This window comes from Gopherus evgoodei, chromosome 5, assembly GCF_007399415.2.
Source record: "Gopherus evgoodei ecotype Sinaloan lineage chromosome 5, rGopEvg1_v1.p, whole genome shotgun sequence".
Lineage (NCBI taxonomy): Eukaryota > Metazoa > Chordata > Testudines > Testudinidae > Gopherus > Gopherus evgoodei.
The window spans coordinates 109,119,862-109,143,166 of record NC_044326.1 but is presented as its reverse complement, the minus strand read 5'-3'; the positions used below and the strand labels follow the sequence as shown (position 1 = coordinate 109,143,166).

At 39.7% G+C, this 23,305-nt stretch overlaps 1 protein-coding gene across 3 annotated transcripts; it reads left to right on the top strand.

Annotated features, from left to right (window-relative positions):
- The first annotated feature begins 16,558 nt into the window (after positions 1-16,558).
- On the top strand, positions 16,559-21,768 carry DDIT4L (DNA damage inducible transcript 4 like). Of its 3 annotated transcripts, none has more exons than XM_030565379.1 (3): positions 16,559-16,737; positions 17,264-17,404; positions 18,394-21,768. In XM_030565379.1, the coding sequence occupies exons 1-3, from the start codon at positions 16,707-16,709 to the stop codon at positions 18,876-18,878; spliced, it is 657 nt and encodes a 218-aa protein (XP_030421239.1). In that variant the 5' UTR covers positions 16,559-16,706; the 3' UTR covers positions 18,879-21,768. The 3 variants fall into 3 exon arrangements, with proteins under 3 accessions (XP_030421239.1, XP_030421238.1, XP_030421240.1); XM_030565378.1 differs by having other exon boundaries at positions 16,559-16,752; XM_030565380.1 differs by lacking the exon at positions 16,559-16,737 and adding an exon at positions 16,780-16,950.
- The last annotated feature ends 1,537 nt before the right edge of the window (positions 21,769-23,305 follow it).

Below are 23,305 nucleotides of genomic sequence, written 5' to 3'. Positions count from 1 at the left end.
ACAGCGGTCAGGATGTGAAATGTCCTGATATTTTGCCCTCCAGCGCACAGGGAGAAGGGACTTGCATCCCCCTGCCCCAACTCTGCCCTGGGCCTGCCTCAACTCTGCCTCTCCCTTCCCAAATTGGATCCATGCCCTGGCCCTGCTCCCTCACTACCCTATTGGATCCCTCCCCAAATCCCCACCCTGGCCCCACTTCTTCCCCAATCATGCCGCATTCCTCCTCCTCCTCCCCCTCCCTCCCAGGCTTGCGCTAATCAGCTGTTTGGCAGCACAAGCGCTAGAGGGAGGGGGGAGAAGCAGGACACAGCAGCCAGCTCAAGGGAGATGGAAGCAGAGCGAAGGTGAGCTGGTGCAGGGGGGGCAGGGCATGGAGCTGCCAGTGGATGCTCAGCCCCCACCACTTTTTCCTATGCTCCAGCGGCTCCTGGTTTTTGTGTTTTTTGTGGGGGTTTTTTTGCCTTTTTCACATTTTTTCCTCTTTTGCTGCACTAGCACTCCCTACCCCCCATGTCCTGATATTTCATGTGTCTCATCTGGTCACCCTAGTTGCTGCTGGGAAAGATGTATCCTTGATGTGGTGCTGGCTGACCTTCCCCCAGTGCCCAAGGACAGTTCTGGGGAGGTGGAGGGGCTGAGAGGGCCATGGCCCCCTAACCCATCCTCTTTGGGATGATTTGCACCCCAGGGGTGCATAGAGGGATGGCCATTATGCTTCTGCAAGTGCAGGGACTTGGATTGTCTCTAGCCTGTGTCATAATATAATTCCCAATTCTGAACCTTAGTGTGCAAAATATGGGTACTAGCATGAATTCCCCTAAGCTTAATTACCAGCTTAGATCCTGTAGTGCTGCCACCAATCAGGACTTAGAGTAGAGTGTCTGATAAACTCTGGTCTCCCCCAAAAACCTTCCCTGGGGACCCCAAGACCCAAATTCCTTGAGTCTCACAACAAAGGGGAATAAACCATTTCCCTTCCCCCTCCTTTCTTCCTCCCAGCTCCTTTCCACCCTGGGTACAGTAGGAGATCACTGTGATTCAAACTCCTTGAATCACCACACTCCTTGAATCCTCCCTCCTCTTTTCCCTTCACCCAGAGGCAATCCAGATTCAAACTCCGTGAATCTAAAACAAAGAGGAAATTCACTTTTCCCTTCTCCCCCACTGCTCTCTTTCCCTTCTCCCCACCAATTCCCTGGTGTACACAGACTCAGTTCCTTTGAGCCTTAATTAGGAGAAAAAAATCAGACAGGTCTTAAAGCAAAGCTTTTAATAAAAAGAAAGAAAAAAGGTAAAAGTTTATCTCTGCAATTTAGATGGTAAAAAGTTACAGGGTCTGTCTGCTTATAGAAACTAGAAAGAAGCTTCCCACCCCAGCAAAATACAATTTAAAATACTTCCAGCAAACTACACATTTGCAAATAAAGGAAAACAAATAAAAAGACTATACCACCTTTATACCTTTGTACTCACAAAATTGGAATAGAAGATTAGAGAACCTGTAGGTACGTGTGGTCACTCTCAGAGCCCAGAGAGAACAAAGCAAAACCCAAAAAACACAAACAAAGGCTTCCCTCCACCGAGATTTGAAAGTATCTTGTCTCCTGATTGGTCCCCTGGTCAGGTGTTTGGTTCCCTGTTTGTTAACCCTTTACAGGTAAAAGAGACATTAACCCTTAACTATCTGTTTATGACAGCCTGTGTGTATCATTCGTGGATGGGGAGAGACACTCTGCAGCCTCCTTCTGCCCCTGCACTCTAGCACACAGATGAAAGATGACAGCCTCTTTTCTTGGGGCAGATCATGTACCCTGTTTCCTGACACTCTGAAAGAGAAGGGAATCTCTCTGCCCCACTTTGACATGTGCCAGGCATTGCTTAGAGCTCAGATATGTATTATGAATGTGATAAATATCACAGTAGCTAAGGAGAGGGGTGTGGGGGGACCTTTCTAAAAATAGAGGCAGGTGCACAGCACCAGTCAAATACTGGCCAAAAAAAAGCCCCCCCCGTGTGAAACTAAACTACTAATTTACCGTGAATTACCATTCCTTTGGGTATATTCACTGTTTGGCATTAATAGGAAAATAATTTATTTTGTTATACATTTAATGGGTTGTGGAAGAGCATCTAAAAACTTCATTTGTTCCTCTGTACTTTTATCCTGATTATATGCTTGAATCTGTTAAACACTTCAAAGACTTGTAGAAAATATCCCAGTGGAAATAAACTGTCTCCATGGAAAGATTTCCTTGGAATTTGCTACATTAAATAGCGATTTTATGTAAAATGGAAATAGTAAATCTTTTGTTAAGATTTAATTTCCATACCATGAAATTAATTGTGATTTCTTAAATTGCCAATATGCTAGGATGCCAAGTACTACATTTATGTGATTGCATCTTACATTGTGGAGGGGAAGGAAGACCTTGTATATCTTATATGATACATACTGGGAGAATTGTCTCCACTATAATTGTTATCGAGGAAGCGGATTCATTAACCATAGCAGTAGACAAGAGAATGTATTTAAAACCTGTCCCTCTTGGAACTTGAACTAAAGTGAATGCCATCTTTGGTTCTAAATTGCTGTGAACAGTGTATGGGTGGTCACACACCATCTTTCACTCAATGGTGCTGTAACTTTACAGCCCAGCACTATTCTCCATGTTAGCTGGCTGGTACACCTCACTGCCCATTTGATTTATTTTCTGAAGGAGCCTTGCCTTCTCTTCCTTTTTTGTGTCTCAGAGTTGGACTTCATTTCACCCTTGATCTTAAGCTGGATCCAGAGTTTAGTCAGCTCCTTCTGTAGCAACAAACGCTGCTGTTCCCAGTGTCCTTTTCAACCTTGAGACAAGTCAGCTCCTGTTCCCAATGTGTGGCTTCGGGGAAGACCTGGTCTCTTGAGGAGCATCTCTTTCCTAGCCCCTGCTTAACATCAACATTGAAGTGCTCAAGTTGTGAAAGTTCATTGCTTGCTCAAATTTTGCCCATATTTAAATTTTGAAGTTCTATATTTGACAGACAGACTTAATTTGGCCCCATCATCACTGGGGCTGACAGATGCAAATTGAAGGGTTTTTTTTGCAATTCATGCTATGCAGTTAGCCAGCTGTAAGCAACATAGCGTGGCCTGCAAATATTAGTCAAATATGCCATTCAAAATTTCAAAATGAGAACTTGTGTAACTCATTTATATAATTGGTCATGAATTTAACATAAGCTCTATCATGAATTGTGTCATTTAGAGTTATTTGCTTAAAAAAAATTCCATGAATAATTTTTATAATAAGATTTTCATAACCTGTGGACAGTGTGGAAAGGGGGAAATTAATCAGACTAATAATTGCAAATTATTCACTGAACTCTGTGACTAGTGAGCTACACCTACAATAGTGAGCTAATAGTGGTTCATAAAGTTGTATGTATCCTGTGGTATGCAGATTTTTTATTTATATATAATCACTGATTTGTTTACAATTCAAAGTATGATCCCCCTTCTCTCTCTTTATCTAAATGTGTACTAATTAATACTTGTCTAAAACCAATTTCTTTAAATAATATTAGAAAATGCTTATAAGTATTAATTAGTACACAACTTCTGGAACATGAAAGATGGATTAACATTTATTTAGCCTCTATATAAACAGTTAAGCATACTGAACTGATATATGGAGTGTCTTCTTTAAGAAGATCATCAGAATCAGGAACAAAGATTAGCATGGGGTAATTCCAAGCAGACATTGTAGACAAATTAATAATTATAGCATAGACAATAATAATTTCACGAGTCTAATAATATTTATGGGTATGTTTGCTGCAAAGCAGGACTTTCCTGCCAAACAGTAGGGTATAGAATAACTGGATCAAAGGTCATCCTTTGTACCTTAAGACAGAAATCTATGTGCTTTTTTCTCCAAATGGCTACTCTCACATTCATAAAATATCTTGTGTATGCGACATCAGATCCCCTCTGATCCTAGAAGAAAATGTACAGGCTTAACAAGTCAGTGTATGTTACAGTAGTTGTAGGAAATTTCAGAGTTGTCTTTTTGCTGTTTAAAAAATAGTTAATTCTAGTTCCTCTGAGGAATATTTAAAACCATCCTGGGACCCCTATATTTGCTCTTTTGGGACTTATAACATGAAATATCCGATTTATATTTGTTAAACATTAAGGCCTTATGTCCTGACCAGAGCTTTGGTTTGTACAGGAGAGGGAGTGTATAAGGGAGCAGGCTGACTGGTCCCTGGTGCTCACCACCAGCCCAGGCCTTGATATGACTTAGAGCTACTTCAAGGCAGCTCTAAATCATGCCAAAGTAGCACTATTGACATAGGCCTCTTCTTCAGTAGGAAAACAAAGTATGTTCTTACCTCTGTATTCGATAATATCTGGTAACTAATATGTGGTAAAATCCTAGTGAAGGCAGGGCAGTTTATAGTTCTAACATCTGATTGTGTCAGGGAGCCAGGCAACCTGTGGAACTAGGGAACTTGGGAGCCTAGTGGGCTGGCCACCATGCTTGCTGACTAGGTTTCCACCCAAACTTTCAATGGAATCAACAAGTTCCTGCAAATTTTCTGGTGGAAAACTTTTTCTGATGGAACAGCTTTCATTCAGCTCTAAACCTCCTCTTCCTAGATTGCAAACAGCTATGCTACAGGGCAACAACCTCATCTACATTTCTTAATCATGTCCTCATTGAAGTTGATGGATGGGTGGGGGGGAGAAATAATCCCACTGATACTGAAATAAAAAAACATGATTGCTGCTGGCTGCTGATTGACTAGATTTTTTTCAGCAAAGAATCCTGTGGCACCTTATAGACTAACAGACGTTTTGGAGCATGAGCTTTCGTGGGTGAATACCCACTTCCTCAGATGCATGTGTCCACATGCATCTGAGGAAGTGGGTATTCACCCACGAAAGCTCATGCTCCAAAACGTCTGTTAGTCTATAAGGTGCCACAGGATTCTTTGCTGCTTTTACAGATCCAGACTAACACGGCTACCCTCTGATACTAGATTTTTTTCACACAGCACTGTTGTGCTAATATTCAGTAGCTAGCAAACCATTTTCGTTGCATACTATTTATAGCAAGCTACCATTTTCAAAACTTTAATGTAAATAGAAAATTAAAATGCAGCAACTGCTCCCACTTAGTATTTTTTTTCTTCTTTTTGGTGAGGAGTAGTTTGTTTTCAATCCTGTGTTGAAATAGTCTAAATAATTAAACAAGAGCTTGTCTGCACTACAGTTCATGAATAAGCCACTCCCTGTAAGTGACATAAGTTACATCTACCTAAGCATTGGTGTGGACAATGATATGTCGGGGGAGAAAGCTTCTCCTGCCGACATAGCTGCATGAAATCTTGAGGGGAATGACTCTCCCATCCTCCGATTCTATAAATGGCTAAATCTGTAACATGAAAAGCAGAACATACGTAAAAAATTTATCATGACAAAGTGAATATAAATTGCACTTTGTGGTATGTGTAACAGAACAATCTGATCATAACCTTTATGAAAATGATCAATTCCTCCTATAAAATGCCTATAGTTCACCCAAACCATAGATTGGAGAGAAAATCAGACTGGAGTAGTGATGACAATAAAAAGATTTTGTCCGATTTCAGGGGAGAAAGTACTTTTTAAAAAAAAATACACTGTTCATAAATCAGAATATCGAGTCTGGCCTTAAAAAACAGCTCAGTAATTCAGTCCCAGGTCTGTATGAATACTAAATAACCATCTAGTGAATCTGTGGCATTGAGTTGGACTCGTACCATTATACGATAATTCATGGTAACTTGCTGCCAGTGCACTAAATCTGCAATCATTCAAAAATACAAATTATAGTCTTCAGCATTTTCTAATTACCTGATTCAAAAAAACCCTTAATTTTTCTTTTTTTTTTAAATAAAGACAAAGAGTCACAAAAATGTCTCTAATCATCTCAAACCCTAATTTGGTTCCACTTTCTGGAAGCCAGTTAAAATATGAAAAAATAATTTTTCAGGATGATGCAGACTTGCCTAAGTTTCCACAGCATGAAAGCCTTGAAGAGTTTTTACTGAATCTCTTAGCCCATTGGTCCTTCCCTTGATTCAGAATTCTCCAGTTTAGAGTCTTATTTGGGAAAACAGGGCTGGTGATGTTTCCTCTGCAGGCTGAAACTTGCATCGTTCTGTAAAGATCAGTCTTCAAAAAGTGCAGAGGACTGATATCCTAAACCTATTCATTTTAAAATTACTGTGTGCTGTTATATGCTTTGTTCTTCATCTGCATATTATCCTCTAGCAATTATTCAAGAAATGCACTTCAGGAAAAAGTTGTATTTATTTCACACTTTGCAACAACACCTTATTCCTTCTTGTATAAGGCTAAACAGTCTGATTAGCATAGTGATCAGTTTAAATATAAGTATGCGTGGAAGGATTATATTTGTATCAGTAAATATCAGTAAACATTAATTTCACCATATGCATGCAAACCGACAAATATTTTCATCCACAATAATCAAAATGTACACATAGGCAAAGTAAGAAAAATGGAGCTTGGAAATTTATTACAGTCAAAATCCAGTGCTTTAGACTTCTGAATTAAGCTTGTTACAGATGGACTAGCAAACGAATAATAACAGGTATGATTGGTTGATGTAAGAATACCTACATTGTATGTTTTGACAATTTGTTTCAGTGGTTTATAAAACTTTAATTTTTGAATTCAATATATATTATTAAATTGATTTTCCCCCATAATTTCCTGTAACTGAAAAATCTAAACTGATTAAAAAATCTTAAAAATAAACATAGATATTGTGATGCTGGTAAACCAAGTGCCAGCGCTGGCCAAGGCTGTAGGTGCTACCAAAGGACTGACAAACTCATAGCTGGAAACCAATCAATCAGCTCATCTGTATATTAGTTTTGTTCAGAAAAGAGATTAGTTTTATCAGAATGTATTTAGTATTTAACTCATACATGCAGCAACTTACAAGCATTTAATAATCTCACTTGCAATGTCTATAATTTGTGCTATAAGGAAATATGTAAGTTTTGCTTTATAACTTCGAAAATGTTTGCTCTGAACTTGTGAACCCAGGCATGGGAATTGTCCCTCTGGCCATTAAGGAGGCCTATCAAGATTAAAGGAGCCATTAAGGAACATCACAAGACACAGGACTGGTGAATGGCCCCATAACACCTTGGAAATGCTACGTGCAAGGAAGCTCATCTCATAGACTGGAAGACTAAATGTAAAAGAGAAAATTGGGTCACGAGGATTTTTCATCTCTTTAATGTTTGAACTCACACAGGGCCAGAGACACTAAACTAAAGCAGAGATTTCCAGGTTCAACCTGGGTCTACCCTGAAAAACATTTTGAATGGACAGATTACTACATTTCTTACCTTTAGGAACTATAGATAGCAACTCATGTCTGCTTGCTTTAACCTGTAAATAACTCTCATTTATTTCCACTAGATAATAAACCTTTAGATAGTTTATTATAGGATTGGCTACAGCTGTTGTATTTGGTGTAAGACCTAAGGTACCAGTTGATGTGGATAAGTAACTGGTCTCTTGGTACTGGAAGCAACCTGAATATTTTGTGATTTTTGGTGTAAGTGACCATTTGTCACTAAACCCCAAGTTCTCCATTCTGGCCCTAGGCCCTATTCCTTGCACACCTTTTCACACTTAAAGGGCATATATAGACTGATATCACCAATGAAATCACTAGGAGTCTTTCCACTGACTTCAGCATTTTTTGTATCAGCTCACACCTGAGGGTCCCTACATGAAGATGAGTCGCTGGGGAAAAGCTTATGGACCAGGGCTTCCAATAAATTAGAGGAGACACTGCACATTTACTTTGCACACAGAATTATCCTGATTTCATGTATGTCCCTGAACAAATCAGCTTGACTCCAACAACCTGTCTCCTGAGTATTCATAAAAACATTATAGATGTCACATGTCAGTTAGTGAACTAAGCTAAAGCAAATATGGATTTCCAGAGAAGGGGGAAATGAATATAGAAAATTCACATGGACTGTTTTACCAGCAAGCAGTCCTTTAACATTTGTATATTGATTCTAGCTGCTTTTTAATACACTACTTCACTTCTCGATCGGCAAAGGCTTACTTTTCCAACACTGTCAATCCCTTAACTTTAGTAGGATGAAAATATTCATTTCAAATGTGATTCCCCAGCCCCTACCTTTCTTGCATCTTTCTTCTTTGAACAGCCAACGTTATCTTTTTCTTGGCCAATTTTGTTTTCACCCACAGCACAAAAAAATCTCTTTGCTAATCCAGGTGGCAATAGATTAAAGATAACCTGCAAAGGCACTTTTAAAACTTGGACTTGTCTTTTTCTGAGACAGCATGATAGCCTGGAAAGTTTAGTTGGTTTTTATGCTTGTTTTCAGTGTAAAAATGTCAGGACCATCAAGACTCACCTTCCCAGTCATTTCCGGGGGACCTCTGGGAGATCTCAGGGAACTTTATTATGAGTGCTAACATATTAGTTAAAGGGATATGGGTGCTGAAAATTTAACAATGGTTATCTTTATTCAAAATGTTAGTCATTCACTGAAGTAAAATGGGTATTAATGAAAAAGAGGAAGAAAAAACCTTTTACACCCTCTTTCTCTTTTTGAATCTTAAAAAAAGCAGAAAAGGCACACGTTCGATTCTCCTCCTTGAAGGTTACTTTTAAAGGAAGTTTTGGTCACTGAATCTAGCTGTAATCAAGCATCTTCCTATTACAATTTATAAAGCAAAGCGTTTAAATAAATTAAACCTCTAAAATATTGACTACAGGTAAAGGACTGAATTCAGCCCAGTATATACTGGCTATGTATTTAAATCAATTGGAGTTGCAGGTGCATGTCTCAGGATCAGGTCCTGAGGTATTTTCAGATAATCTGGCTGAAATTCTGTTGTGCAGCTCACGGTGGTGCAACTCTGAGCCCTAAGAAAGGGAGTGCAAAGATAGCTTTTAGCCACTATCTAAGCCCTTGCAGTTTTGGGCTTCTCCAGCATCCAGTGCAGCTCCCTCATCTTAATTTAGGCAGCCCTTGGTAGGGATATCCTTAGTTAAAGCTAGCTGCCAATGGCTGCTGACAACAAGAATGCCCATCACACTATGGATTCCCCTTCCTGTTCCCATCTGGGCATGTGTGATGGGTTGGAAAGGACCTTATAGAGCAGCCTAGGGCTGCTTTACACGATGCCTGCACTGGAGGAATTCTCCCTTGCCTTTTCCTACTCTCATGTATGCCACAGCATTGTGCGGGAGCTGTAGTGGGAAGAAGAACCCCTCTTTCTGTATTTAAAATGTGTATATTAGTGTTTAACCTTATACATGTCAGGCCAGAGTCACCAGGATGCTTCAGCTGTTTTGCACCACTTTCATGATGATTGGTGTATCTGACCCTTGTTCTTTTACTATTTTTTTCTTGTCTAAACCCTGCATAACCTGTTACTGACCCCTAGTAGTGAAACTCCTCGACTATTACTCATTTTTATTTTAAAATGAAATTCCAGAACCAAAGCATGGACTGGCTCTAGGTCACTTTTGGAAGTAGGTCTTTGAGTCTTAAGTCACTTAGGTGGGTTTGGAAATTTACCATGTGAGGAATCTCTCTCATTTCCTTTTTTAATTCCTCCATCTCTCTCCTATTTCTCTGTGGGTATGTGTCTTTTATTTCCATTTCCTTTATATTTTGGAGAGTAGCAGCAGACCTGGATCATCTCCTCTTCTAAATCCCAGCTTTTTTTTCGTTGTTTCCTCCTGTCACTTCCCTCCCCAGGTCCCTAATATACTTCACTCCTCAGCTATTCCATTGTTTTCTCATTAATGCTTATCCTCAGAATGCAGGATACATTTTACAGACCCATCCTTCCCACTGCCCTCCTTCATATCCACAATGTACTGCAGGTGGCAAGTTTAAATCAGGTTGCATTGTTACCTGAGTGAGCTAGGGGGCTACCTGTTGGCATTTCACCTTCAATTTCTGCTACAGTATGAGTTACATTTAATATATGGCCTTGCCAGGAAAAATACCATAGAAGTGATGTACAAGAAAAATACTGACAAGTTGTTAAATCTCTTTTCCCTGCCATCTTTAAAATGCAAAAATAAGAAAAACATAGCCTATAGTTTTGATGGGACCCTTTGGGATGAGATGTTCCATATAAATGTAAGATATTATTTCTATTTCCTTTCTTTCACCAACTCCTGTACGTTTTCCTGGTGCACAAATCTGCGCCTCATCTTGTACTCCCTGGGTATGTCTACACTGTGAAAAACCCAAACCAGCAGCTGCAGCGAGCCTCAAAGCGCTCACACTGTGGAGCTAAAAATAGCCATGTAGACATTCCTGTGTGGGCTGGAGCACAGGCTTTGAAGCACAGGAAGGGGGTTGGATTTTGGAGCCCAAGTAAGAACATCTACATGGCTGTTTTTACAGGTGTAGTGCGAGCCTGCATCTGTAGACCCAAGCTTGGAGATTCACAGCCACAGGTGTTTTTTGCAGTACAGACATACCCTCTGAAATCAATGGGAGTGCTGTCAATAGGATTTCAATACCAACAGAAGCAGATGTGTTGTGCTTTTTCATGCATCGCAGTATAAATATACTTTATAAACTGTATCACTTTCTCTTTCTCATGTCTAAACTGCTAGTAGCCAAATATATCTTACCTCCTGCCAGATCATGAAAAATCACCTGTATGATTGAATTGCACTAGACCTTTCTGCCAGTTAATCTATGTTGTTTTGCATAACATTCAAACACTGGATTATTTTATAACATTTCCTCTGACCCTTCCTCATATAGTGGCAGCCTCATTGCAGAAATGCTGAGAGAGAGAAAGAAATACTAATATATGTTAGTTTAATTTCTAATTCTCTAATTTCTGCTACCTTCACTATTTTGATTGCAAAAGGCTCATTATTTTTAATAACTAATAATTCAGTGTTCTGTGTAAGCAAATTATTTAACTGGACCAGACTGCAGAGATTAATTATTTAATCTCTTTAAATCAACTGTCTTGGTTAAAATTTCCATAGAAAGTCTGAATAAAGAACTAAAATGTAGACTTCCTAAAATCAGCAGCAGAGACCAAGACACAAGAAAATCCTAAAGTGATAGAAGAGGGTCATCTAATCATGCTTAAGCAGAAGTAATCATTGTAGTGTATAGGCCTCTGTCTCTCCCACTCCTTGATCCAAATTAGTGCTCTCTATAAATAGCTCTGGAGATTAAAAGAGAGTGAAATATTATTAGCTGACACATTAATTCTTATGCCAGTACCTTTTCAAGATTTGAATTTTGATGTTTAATGCTCAGTAATTTCTTCAGACCATCCAACCATTAAGAGGAGGCTTAATTATTATCTGGTATATAAGAATTATGCACATATGTCAGTAGATAAAGACCAGGGGATCCCAGGCAGATTTTACGAACAGCTTTGTGTGTGTGTGTAGTTTTAACAAACTAGTGTACGTGTAACAAGAATGGATTTTTCCTCCTCCTTTTAACATATCTACGTCTTAATCACATAGCTTAGAAGTTCTGGGGTGAAATCCTGGCTCCATTGAAGTCAGTGGGAGTTTTGCCAATGACTTTAATAAGGCCAGGATACCTCTCTTGGTCTTTAATGGGAGAAGGAAATGTAACACATTCTCCTTATAAATAATACATATTGGTTGGCCCAAATGCCACATCTGACAATACTGATAATGCAGCATTTGGGGTGTGAACAGTGTAAAAAGGGGGAGGGGCTCAAAATGCACTTGAACATGTGTTCTGTAAATAGGATTGTCACTCAAGGTTATATTATAAACAGAGGATAAAATCAGGGAGAGGCCTTTTGCCCTGAGGAGATACCAAAAGTGGACCTTGATGGCAGCCTATCATCAATTAAAAATAATTATGTCAAAGCCATTGTTATGGACAGACTGAGTACTTGTGAGTAACATCTGGGATGATGATTGTTTTGTTTTTTAAACTGTAATCAATTCTGCAACATCACTAATAAATTCAGTTGTTTAAAATGAAGTTCACTGGATAAAATCCCAGCCCCAGAGAAGACAATGGCAAAACTCCCACAACTTCCGTAGGGACCGGAGTTTACCTATTGCATTCCAACTTCTTCTTCTTTGAACCGCAGCACAGTCTGTTGGCATTAGAACACTTTTCTCTAAATCTTCTCAGGGCAGTGGTGGATCATTAGAGAAATTTAACACAAAATTGGACAAAGTAACTTAGTGAACAGTCCTTCATTGATGGGGGGGGGGGGCGGAGATTATACTAGATTACCTAAAATGTCTCCCTACTCTTTCTCTCTCTAATTCTGTCCCACAATACATTAGATGCAGCATATGCTTATAAGGTGTCCAAATGTCTTTTAAGAGTGCAGCAAAATCAAGATGAGGAAAAACTTCTCTCAGGACAAAGCAAAGCGTGCATTTAAAAAAAAGGTGCATGCAAATTACTTCAATCAGTAGCCAAAAGTGTACAAATGCTGATACCTGACATAAAGTTTTTTCTATATACAAGGCTTTACATAAGAAAATTCATATGCCCTAAATTACTTTCTGTGAAGACAGATATTGTATGGTGTTTTGCACTGTGTTTGGCGAAAACTATTTTGAAGTATGGAGTCACTATGGTAACCACTTTTGAGCTCAGAATCACAAAGCAGTTGTGATCACTATCAAAAATTTGTTTTCTAGCAAGATTGGTTTTGTATTGTAACTCATTTTAGGATGTATGTATAAGCCACGTTTCACTGGCCAGAAGTTTCACTTGACAGTAATTAAGTGATAAAACACCCTGAGGCCGTGTATCCAGGAAGGATTATTGCACATCTTGAACATATTGTCAGAACTGATGCCTGTTAACTTCAGCCCACCCAAGAAGGCCCATAATCTCTAAGAAACAGCCTGGAATGCCCTTTTCCTATTATGAGAGGGAAATAAGATAACTAAGGCCTACAGATAATTCTAATTTTGACTCAGTTGGCTGAACATCCCTAACACTATATTGCATAGAGGAAGATCCAAATTCACTATTCTAAGCAGGTGTAATTCCAGTAAAGGCAATAGAGCAGCATTTACTTACTTGGTGCTGTTTGTTTTAATTAAATTAATTTTAAAAATCCATTTACCTCACACAAAACAAATGGATTCCTGAAACAGCACTTAAATATGTAAAGATCTATCATATGTCAATATTTTTAACTGAAAATCAGTTAACACTGATTATTAACACCTACTCTGATGGACAGTATTGGAGATGTTTCATCAGCTCAGAACACATCTTTGAAAAACCTTGCTCCCCTCTTCTGTCTTGGGCACCAATACCCATCAGTTCTATTGCTAAAAACGTTAGGTTCCTGCATGGAAACTAGTACAGACAGTTGTGATATAATGGAAATTTACAAATGGAGTAAAAAAGCACAGTTTGGCTTTGTAAATTATTGCATGGCTAAAAATGTATATTACTCAAAATGATCCTGATCTTACTGTCTTTGAAATCAATTGCAAAATTTTCATGAACTTTGGTGAGAGTAAAATTAGACCTGTGGTTGTGTGAAAAGATACTCCACTTAGCATTAATGGGTGTTTCCCACATGTATTCCTTATGCAGGGAAAATATCCTCTGTTAATACTCACCATTTCTAAGTCAATAATATGGTAATTGCCTTATCACTTTCTCTGTGGTTTGATTCTATTCAAAGGCAAAACAGCCAGTTCCTTCATGGAAGTTCTGGAAATCTTTCCTGGTGTTTTTCTATCTTTAAATTAGAGCCTACTCATCTTTCAGCTAGAGCAGGACTGGAGCCAATTTTCTTCTGCGTTTATGTAAATAGCAATAGGACTGTTTGCCAAAGTGTTTCATTTTCACTCTTAGAATGAGGGTGGCAGAACAACTTCTTTATATTAATAAAATCTGTTTAGATTTTAGTATTTTTCTTCCGTCCATTTCTTTGTAATACAGTTGGGAATCCCCAAAGACAATTGAGTTTTTTCTCTTAGAAATAGGTTTACTGCTCAGTTGCTGTAGTTATTCTGACAAAACATTTTTACAGAGAATTCTAGTGCTGAGAATGAGGGGTCTATTCTCCCTTGTGAAAGGAGAATAGACTTTCCTGTGCGTAGGTGGCTGCCAGATTAACTGTAATCCATCAGGTTAATGAGCTACAAACTAATAATCTTTTGGATCTGTTCCAGTCAGCAATTGACCCAAATGACTCTTGATGAATGAGAACTTTTAATTAATGAATCACTGACCTACAAGCAAACGAAACATTTTTAAAGTAGGATGTGACATAGAACATTGTACTCTGATTTGTCAGCAATCTGTATTTTAATCCTTCCCCAGTTCCAGTACACATTCACCAAATCACATGAATAAAATGCTCTAAAATCCCCTATTGCATTTTTGTGTTCCCTGATAAACTTCCACCAACAAATTTGCCCTGTTAGCATTTAGAACAATTGGTAGCAGTGTAAGTGTGTGGAAAGATTCTGAAAGAGCAGCTCTGCTACCTGAACTATAGGAGACTCTCCATTAACTGTTAGAAGGCAAGACCATTAGAGCAGGGGCTCTCAAACATTTTCATCAGAAAGTGAACCATAGCTTAACAGAGAGTCTCTTGTGAACACTTCCCTGCCCTTTCTTGATTGGACAGACTACCCCTCATCCACTGCTAGTTAAATAAGACACCTGTGGTAAGCAATGGCTGGAGTGATTGTTAGGAAATTATCTAATGCATTGTTGCTTCTTTTAGTACAATGTAGCAACTTAAAGGAAATTCAACTTCCATAACTAAATTTAAGGAAACATTTGACTGTCCTTATGTTTTATAAGGGTAGAAAGCAGAGCTGGGGCTAACACTTTAGCCACCATGATGATGTAGTCTTAGTTCCTGGCATGAGTTAAAGTAGGAAGACCTGATTCTCCACTGCCTTGTTGTAGGCATTCACACTTCTCCAAAACGCTACCCAAATGAGAATGTGGGCACAAGGTACAAAGTAATGGAGAAAGCGGCCCAGAGCATTGTCCCAGCTTTTATACCTGGACTCTGAATGTCTTAGCTCTCACAGCTTTAAGTTGGAGGTTTGTGTGAGTTTTTTGCTGTTAATCATACTTTAAAGATCAGAAGGAAAAAAAAACCTCTGGAGAGGGAGTAAAACCTGAGTCAATTTGAAATAGTTAACAGCATGCAGGAAAACACTTACTGTTTCCATTTGGGTAGAAGGGAAATAAGGGAAAAATTGAGAAGCCACTGTCCCTTTCACCCACCTTAAAACTCTTCCCTGTCTCTAACCTGCAGTAAAAATATTTTGGAGCTGTTGGTTGAGGTGACACACTCACAACTTTCTTGTGGTTTACACTAAGTGCTTAAAGTGGCCAATTTGTATAGAACAGCACAACCACCCCAAGGTTCCAACCAACCAACCACCTCCAGGCTTAGCTTCTAATTTGCTCCCTGTTGTTGGAGAGTACATTGAGTAACGTTAAGTCCCTTACCAAGAATCAACAGCTATTTACAGCACTGTAGTACACACACTAGAGGTGCAGTCTTCCAAAAGAAATGACCTAGAGTTACCCCCTCCACTCACACAGAGATGTAATTTTCTGTACAAACCATTGATATACAAGTTTTTATCAGTCAGTACATCAAGTATCTGTATATAGACAAGTTTAGCTCCAGTAATAACTAACTTGCAGGCATGATTTGAGAATTAATACCCTAGTTCTGCCCAAGTGAAGCTCATTGGAGGTTTGATGTCACATTCATTCATAATTGTACACCACTTTGAAATCCCCCCTACCATTTGAAAGCACTACAGAAGTGCATATTATTATTAACTGTAATACTATGGCCTGAGCCTGATCTTGCAGTGGTATGAATTAGGAATAATCAGATTAAGTTAATAGAGTTATGCTGGTTTTACTCCAATGTGAGATCAACAGTAGGCTCTGTGTATCCTTTTTGCATTATTGTACATCTGTAATATGGCAGCCACCCCTTTATTCATAAACAGCTGCTGTATTAATAAAACATGCTGTATTAATAATACAATATTAGCCCAGTAAACTGCAGCTTGAAAACATCTCTGCACTGCGGAAGAAACATGCTTCATGAGTCCCACTCTGCAATGACAGAGAACTGAGGTCAATGGGAGGGGAAATGAAGGGGACACACGGACTCGGGGGAAATATATGCGAGTGCATAAAAGAGTAATTTAAGACTACATCAGTGTGTGCAAAGATCCTGGAAAACGAATGAAATAAAAATTCTACTTAACCCCACCCCAAGCACTTGGCTGCAAAATACACAATCGGGGTGGTGGAGACGCCGGGAGTGCGTGCCGCTAATACCTCTGTTTGCAGCACACCTGTAAACTCAGCTGAATGACACGGGCTGAGTGTGACGTGTCAGGTGATCAGCATTCCAGCTCTCCCAGCCCCTGGCTCTTTTTGACACTGCCGCTGACCAATCATTAGCCAGATCCCCTCCTCTCCTTCCCCATCCTCGTTCAAGCTGCTCCTCTTCACATGAGGGACTGGATGAGTCCTGTCCCAGCTCTGCTCCCCTCAGAGCCTCTTGGAACAACAGCCAATGAGAGGGGAAAGATCTAGCAGAGTAGAGCACCGCCTTGGGAGTGTGAATGGGGTGGGGAGAGGAAGGAGCACAGACAGGTGGGGAAATGAGAAGTGCATATAAATTGCTGGTGCCCTGGCAGCGGCATGATCTGTGGGAGGGAGGGGTTAGGTGGGGTTGCTAATGAATGGTAACTGTATATATTAATTGTAGGTTTATAGTTGTTTGGGATTTGTGTACTTGTCACTGAAATTGAAAGCAGCTTTTTGAAATATAAATACTATAATTGAACTTCTGGGAAGTTTTAGCAGGTAAGAGGAAATCGTGTGGGCCGATTCCACTGGTAGGTGATTTAATTTTGTTCTTAATTAATGTTGCCCCCGCCCTTCAGTAGGAAGAGGGAAGGCTTTCATTTGACACAAGAAAAAACTATTCCAGGGGATGTTATAAACGACATGACAGTGTGTCTTGGATTGTGTAACTAAACTCCAAGACTTCTTTTTTCATTTCTTAGCAGGCAAGTGTTCCTTCCTGAGAGTTGCTATGAGCTGAGGCTGCTGTTGCTGTAGTGTCTCTTGATAACCTGTTTTGTTTGTAAGCCTGCTACATGTGCTTTCCTTTCAGTAAACCAGAAGGGCGTAAAGATCTGTTGGAGGTTACTTAGAGTGTACTTTAAAATGGTTGCAACTGGCAATGTAAGCAGTAAAAGCACTGCATGCATTTCAGAATTGCTGCACCAAGGCTTTCACCACACAAACATAAGCGGTGAGTATCTTTTGACCTTCTCAATCTTCTCCCCTCCCTTTTAAAAAGTAAGGCTGCAAAAGAGAAGGAGGGGTCCACCCCCAAGTAGTGTTATAGCTTATCATTATGTGTTAGTGCAAGGATGTTTGTAAATGGGGGGGGGTAACTGAGCAGAGGTTGTGCTCATGAATTATTACATGACTACAAGTGTGGAGGGGAGGGGGGAGTGATATGTTTTAGAGCTACCTCTGACTAATATTTTAGGGTTACTAAAATGATTTTCCTGGCTAAATAGTAGCTGCAAAGATGATCCTAATAAACTTTTCAGAATGAGTGGAAGATTAGATTTTTGCAAGAATTGCAGTGGCTTATCCTGACTCACTATAGGTGGCTATAAATAGACTTGTGAAACAGCTTAACTGCCTCTGCATATAAATGGGTTGTATTACTAATGCACTTGCAGTAAACTTCACAGCTTTCAGTAGTTTACTAGGATGAGCAAGTTATTTTCTTCCATGTATGTACTAAACAATCTCAGCCCTTGGCAGCCTGCCACGCTAAGGGCTGATCACATTAGAAAGCGGATGACCAAGTGCAAAGCTATCACTTCTCCTTTAAGCAAACTAACTTCATGTTTTCAAGGGGCCAGCTTCCTTATCATCCTGCAGCGAGAAACACGAGTAATGATTGTGAAGTCCTCTCCTCAGTGGAGAATGACTTCATTAAGTTTTCAGTAATACATTTCTCTTGATTATGCTGGTTAACTAATTCAAAGTACAGATGATAAAGTTAAAGTGACCACAGACTGCTGTTGGCAGCACACACAAAATGTACATTGTGTAGTGCGGTTTCTTATATGAATGAGAATTAAAACAGACATTGTAGTATACTCACACTGGCTTGCTGACTATCACTTCAGGAAAATTAACAGGTAGGCTTGTTGTTTGCCTCTTTCCAGTTACTGGTATGTTACTATGTGTCTTTCCTTCTCATAATTAATTCCCCTGCAGACTTTGACTACTGGGATTACGTTGTGCCTGAACCCAACCTTAGTGAGGTGGTGTTTGAGGAGAGAACCTGTCAGAGTTTAGTTAAAATGTTGGAGAACTGCCTATCCAAATCAAAGCAGACCAAACTTCACTGCTCAAAGGTTCTGATACCAGAACAACTAACCAAGAAAATAGCTCAAGATGTATTGCGGCTTTCTTCAACTGAGCCTTGTGGTTTGAGAGGTTGCATTATCCATGTCAATTTAGAAATTGGAAATGTATGTAAAAAGCTGGATAAGATTATCTGTGACCCCAGTATTGTTCCTACTTTTGAACTGACACTTGTATTCAAGCAGGACTGTTGCTCATGGCCCAGTTTCAGGGACTTTTTCTTAACCCAAGCTTGTTTCGCATCTGGCAGCAAACGTACTCTGATTTTGAGTCCTGGGTTTCGGCTTATTAAAAAAAAACTTTACTCGATTGGGACAGTTATTGAAGAATGCTAGAAATCTTGTTGCATGTTTAAAACTGTGCCTGATTTTTTTTTAAGAGGTACCTTGCTTTACAGTTTGATTTCATGCACAGCAACCTGGTGCAAAAGTAAATATTTCACAATTTTTCCAAGGGGTTATGTAGCAAACATAATTTGCTCAATCTAAGGACTATGCCAATTTGCACTGCAATCTCAGCAATGTGTACTTTTAAACTTCTTGAAGTGTTAAGGGGCAAATGACTAGTCAAAACAATAATCAGTTGTGTCTGAATATTTTTTGCTTTTTAAAAACTGGAAAACAATGCAATTTGGGCAGCAAAGATGGATTTAAAAGCAAGGTAACTTCCCAAGCAGAAATGCTAAATCATTGTCTTGGAAATACTTGCCTACCTCATACTTGGGTTTGAAAATGGAATGTCTGCACTCAGTTGCCCTCTTTTACTGGGCCAGAAAACTGAACCCTGGTATTCCCTTGCTATATCCCTTCCTCCAAATGGAACTAAGAAACACTTTTGTTTGTCCTCCTGCTAGCTCCTCTCCCAAGTCTGGAGGATTTCTTTTTTTTTCTGTTCTGGTATGGTAGCTCATGCACTTCAGAGGACACCTCATGGGGGTTTCAGTTCTCCACACCATCATAGTAGCCCTACTTTGGTTCTGGAATGTCCTGGCAGTTTCTCTCCCTCTCATGAACCTGCCCTCTTCATACTCCAATGTAGCTAAAGTTTAGCTAGTGTTCAACCTGATGCTTATGTTGCTGCTCAAATGTCTTTTCACGCTGTCCCCCTCATCTTCGCTAGAGACTTCCATTTCAATTTTACACCACTTCTGTTGAAAATTAACTAGTCTTCCTATGCTCAAATAAACTGACTAGTTGGCCTAGATAAAACACAGGAATTTCAAAAGACCATGAACTGAAATAGTGACTGTCGCTGTCTGTAACTGAAGCAACATCTTTCAGATCCGGCCAGAGGCAGATATCCCCACTATGCAGTTTGGGGGTGAGAGGCTTGCCTAATCTTTTAGTCTATTTTCCCTGCCGTGTTTCTCAGTAACAATTCTCTGGCTATATGCCACTCTTCTGAGAGGGGGGGAAAATCTGAAAGATGCATTGTGTCTTTGTTGTTGGCACTTGGGTTTCTTGGAAGATGACTATCAACAGATAATAGAGGGGAAACTGCCTTGGCAGACACGTACCAAGTGTCTTGGCTCCTAGCACTCATTCTCTTGAAGACTTATCTTGCAAGTACTTAAGCTACATCAACATGTATGAAACACTTATGGCACAATTTGACACTTACCAAGTCTATGATGGAGGAGGGGGAAGTGTGTGTGTGTGTGTGTGTGTGTTCTCAATCAAGTTGCATATTAGGTATACAGTGTAACTGGCTTAGTTGGATTACAGAACTGCACTCTTCTAACATTTGGAAGTTACTGCACCTCACAGCTATTGAGCCTTTGCCTTATCAGAATTGGACCATTGTAAAGTGACTTGTTTTGCACTTGTACTGCTTTTAATGTTTTAATATCGCTGCCTTAAACGATGGTGTCACTTTGTATGCTTGGATCTTTCTGCACTGATGTATAGATGTTAAGTCCCCTCCACCTGAACTGTTTGGCTTCCCTTTCGAACGTCAAGATAGCAACTACTTACTGGCACTGTTCTTGAAACCGATTTCTGTGCAAGAAAATGGGTTTGTCTATCTTGACAATAAAAGTTCATATTTTTACCTTTCAAATGTAGGTTGTCTTTGAGATCATTCTTCTCTCATATTCATCATATGATGGTAGTGCCCTGGAACCCACTCATGCTAGGTGCTGCATAGTTCCTGTTCCAAAGAGCTTGTGTCGTGTTCTAAAGCATAGAACAAGGAACAGATGGCTAGAGGTAGACAAGGGAGTATAAGGAAACAATGAAAGAATGTTGGAGCTCTGTCCCGACTTCCGTTAAGCATCTGGCTGGGCCGTGCTCCTTCTTTCCTCTAACTGCCATTGTAATCCCCCTTCCTTGCTGCGGAGGCCAAAATGGCTACCACTGACCCCTACTGGAGGAACAGCAGGAATGTTGTTTGCCAAGAGGAGATCTGCAGTAAGGGTATTTGTTAACCCTTCATACAAGGATGATGAGCTTCATTAGAAGGGAAGGATGAGTGTCTGAGGGGTTCAGTATTCATTCCTATAGAACATAAAAAGCTTCCTGTGAGATCTGCGCATGGCACATATCATGGAATATTCTTTCCAGCTTGGAATGTGGTGGTGTCCACTACTAGAAACATGAAATGCTTCCTTAATAAACTACACAAATAATTATTTATAATGACTCAGATACAAGTGAGGTGAACACATTAAACTTTTATGATTCTGTTATGCAAGCACTACCTTGAATCTTACTAGAGCCAGTGAGAACTAAAGAAGCCTGCCAACTTGTCTAGTAAATACTTTGTCTATCCTCCATAAATACAGCTCCCATGTATATTCCAGCCATTTTGTAGATGACATGTGCCTTCAGCAAACTACTGGCAACAGCCACCCTGGTGGTAAGTCTAGGTGACCAGGAATCGAATAAGCATGGGAATCAGCTGGCTCCTGTAGAGTGTGGAGGAGCTAATTTTGGAAGCATTGTCCCTGTTAAGGAGAGAAGCTCCAGCATAGTCGGTCCTCCATCTTTCACAACCACGGGTATTTTTAAAATAATGGATCCCTCTGTATTCGTCTAGTACAGAGGGATCCATTAGTGTATGACTGTAGCGCTACTAAGTGCAAACTTTTAAAACTCCTTTTCTAGGACCTGTTGATAGAGCAGGGTATCTAAACCTGCTCTTTTGACTAAATTCCACTGATATCACTGGTCTACAATTTTTGAGAAGTCATCTGCTTCAGAGATAAAATGTGATATTTATTTTGATGTGCTGAATTCAAATATGACAAAACAACTGGCTACTGTTTCTAAGATATTTAAGTTTTTACATTTTATGTCTATGTATATTGTGTAGATAGTAGAGTTTTAATCATAAATTGTAAACCTAGGTCTTTTCATGTGTTTATGGTTGCTTTACATGATGATATTTCACCTGTCCTGTTTATGTAACACTTTAAAAATCAGCAAAAGGGTTATGTAAATAATAGTTTTTTGCCTTTTGTTTCATAATAAATTTTTATGTACATAGTTTGGTCCTATTCAGTGTCTACTTGGCGCTTCTTGGCTTGTCGCTTGTATTCATTAAATGGAGCATCTCTTGTCACTATCCAGCAATAGTCTGCAAGCATTGATGGGCTCCATTTGCCCTGATAGCCTGCCAGGAGATTCCACTGCTGTAGTCTAGAGCCCAACAGCTCTGCCTTACTCTTGGGTAGTTCCAAACCCCTGGCAAGGTCATTCAGTTCACCTTGTGTTCTGAGGTGTGGTTCAGAGGAGGAGAATAGGAGCAAATGTGGGTCCTGTGACATTGATGGTAGGACCAGAAGTTTCATCCTCTTCCTCGTCTGACTCAAGTGAGAATGATTCTGGTGCATCAGGAACCGGCAGTCCTTCTCTGTGGGGTACTGGGCATATAGCCGATAGAATGTTTGGATAATGCACAGTCCACTTTTTCGTCTTTGACACACCTTTCCCAACTGGAGGCACTATGCAGAAGTAACAATTGCTGGTATGATCTGTTGGCTCTCTCCAAATCATTGGCACTGCAAAAGGCATAGATTTCCTTTTCCTGTTCAACCACTGGCAAAGATTTGTTGCACAAGTGTTGCAGCATATATGTGGGGCCCACCTCTTGTCCTGATCTCCAATTTTGCAGCCAAAATAAAGGTGATAGGCTTTCTTAACCATAGTGGTTATACTGTGCTTTTGTGAGGCAAAAGTCACTTCACCACAAACATAGCAGAAGTTATCCGCACTGTTCACACAAGTACGAGGCATCTCTGCTCACTTTGGCTGAACAGAAATGTGTCCCTTTGCAAAATCAAACACTGACAAATAAGAGAGCACGACACCGTATGATTTTTAGAGCTGATATAGGGCAGTTTGTTCAGCAGAGTGATGTAAGCTTCGTTATGATTGCATCATCCATGACTTCTAGGAATAACATGATGCAATTCATATCATGTATGATGCAATACCAGCTTCAGATTGCATCATTCATTGTTTTGCCTAAAAAGCAAGTACTGTCGAAACCCAGTCATAGATTTATTCATAGATCCAGTCAAAGATGTATTTTAGTCATTTCTGATTTAAATTGAGATCCCTTCCCTTTATAACTCACTTATCCTCCGCCATTCCCAAGTCAAGGGTCGTATATACTGACCCAATAGCATATCTTGAAAACTAGAGCCAATCAACAATTTTAAGCATCATTTTCGTTCTCAGTGACCCAGAATAAGTAAAGTTGGACTACATTTATTTCAGAAGCATTTTGGCTGTAGAGCAGTGTATTCTGGTTACTTTTT

What these genes read in the sequence shown, in the direction of transcription:
- DDIT4L (XM_030565378.1), top strand. Translation starts at nt 16,707, where the DNA reads ATGGGGTGGGGAGAGGAAGGAGCACAGACAGGTGGGGAAATGAGAA. An exon ending in GACAGGTGGGGAAATGAGAA is followed by an intron (nt 16,753 to 17,263) that starts GTGCATATAAAT and finishes CTTTCCTTTCAG; the next exon opens with TAAACCAGAAGGGCGTAAAG. An exon ending in TCACCACACAAACATAAGCG is followed by an intron (nt 17,405 to 18,393) that starts GTGAGTATCTTT and finishes ATTCCCCTGCAG; the next exon opens with ACTTTGACTACTGGGATTAC.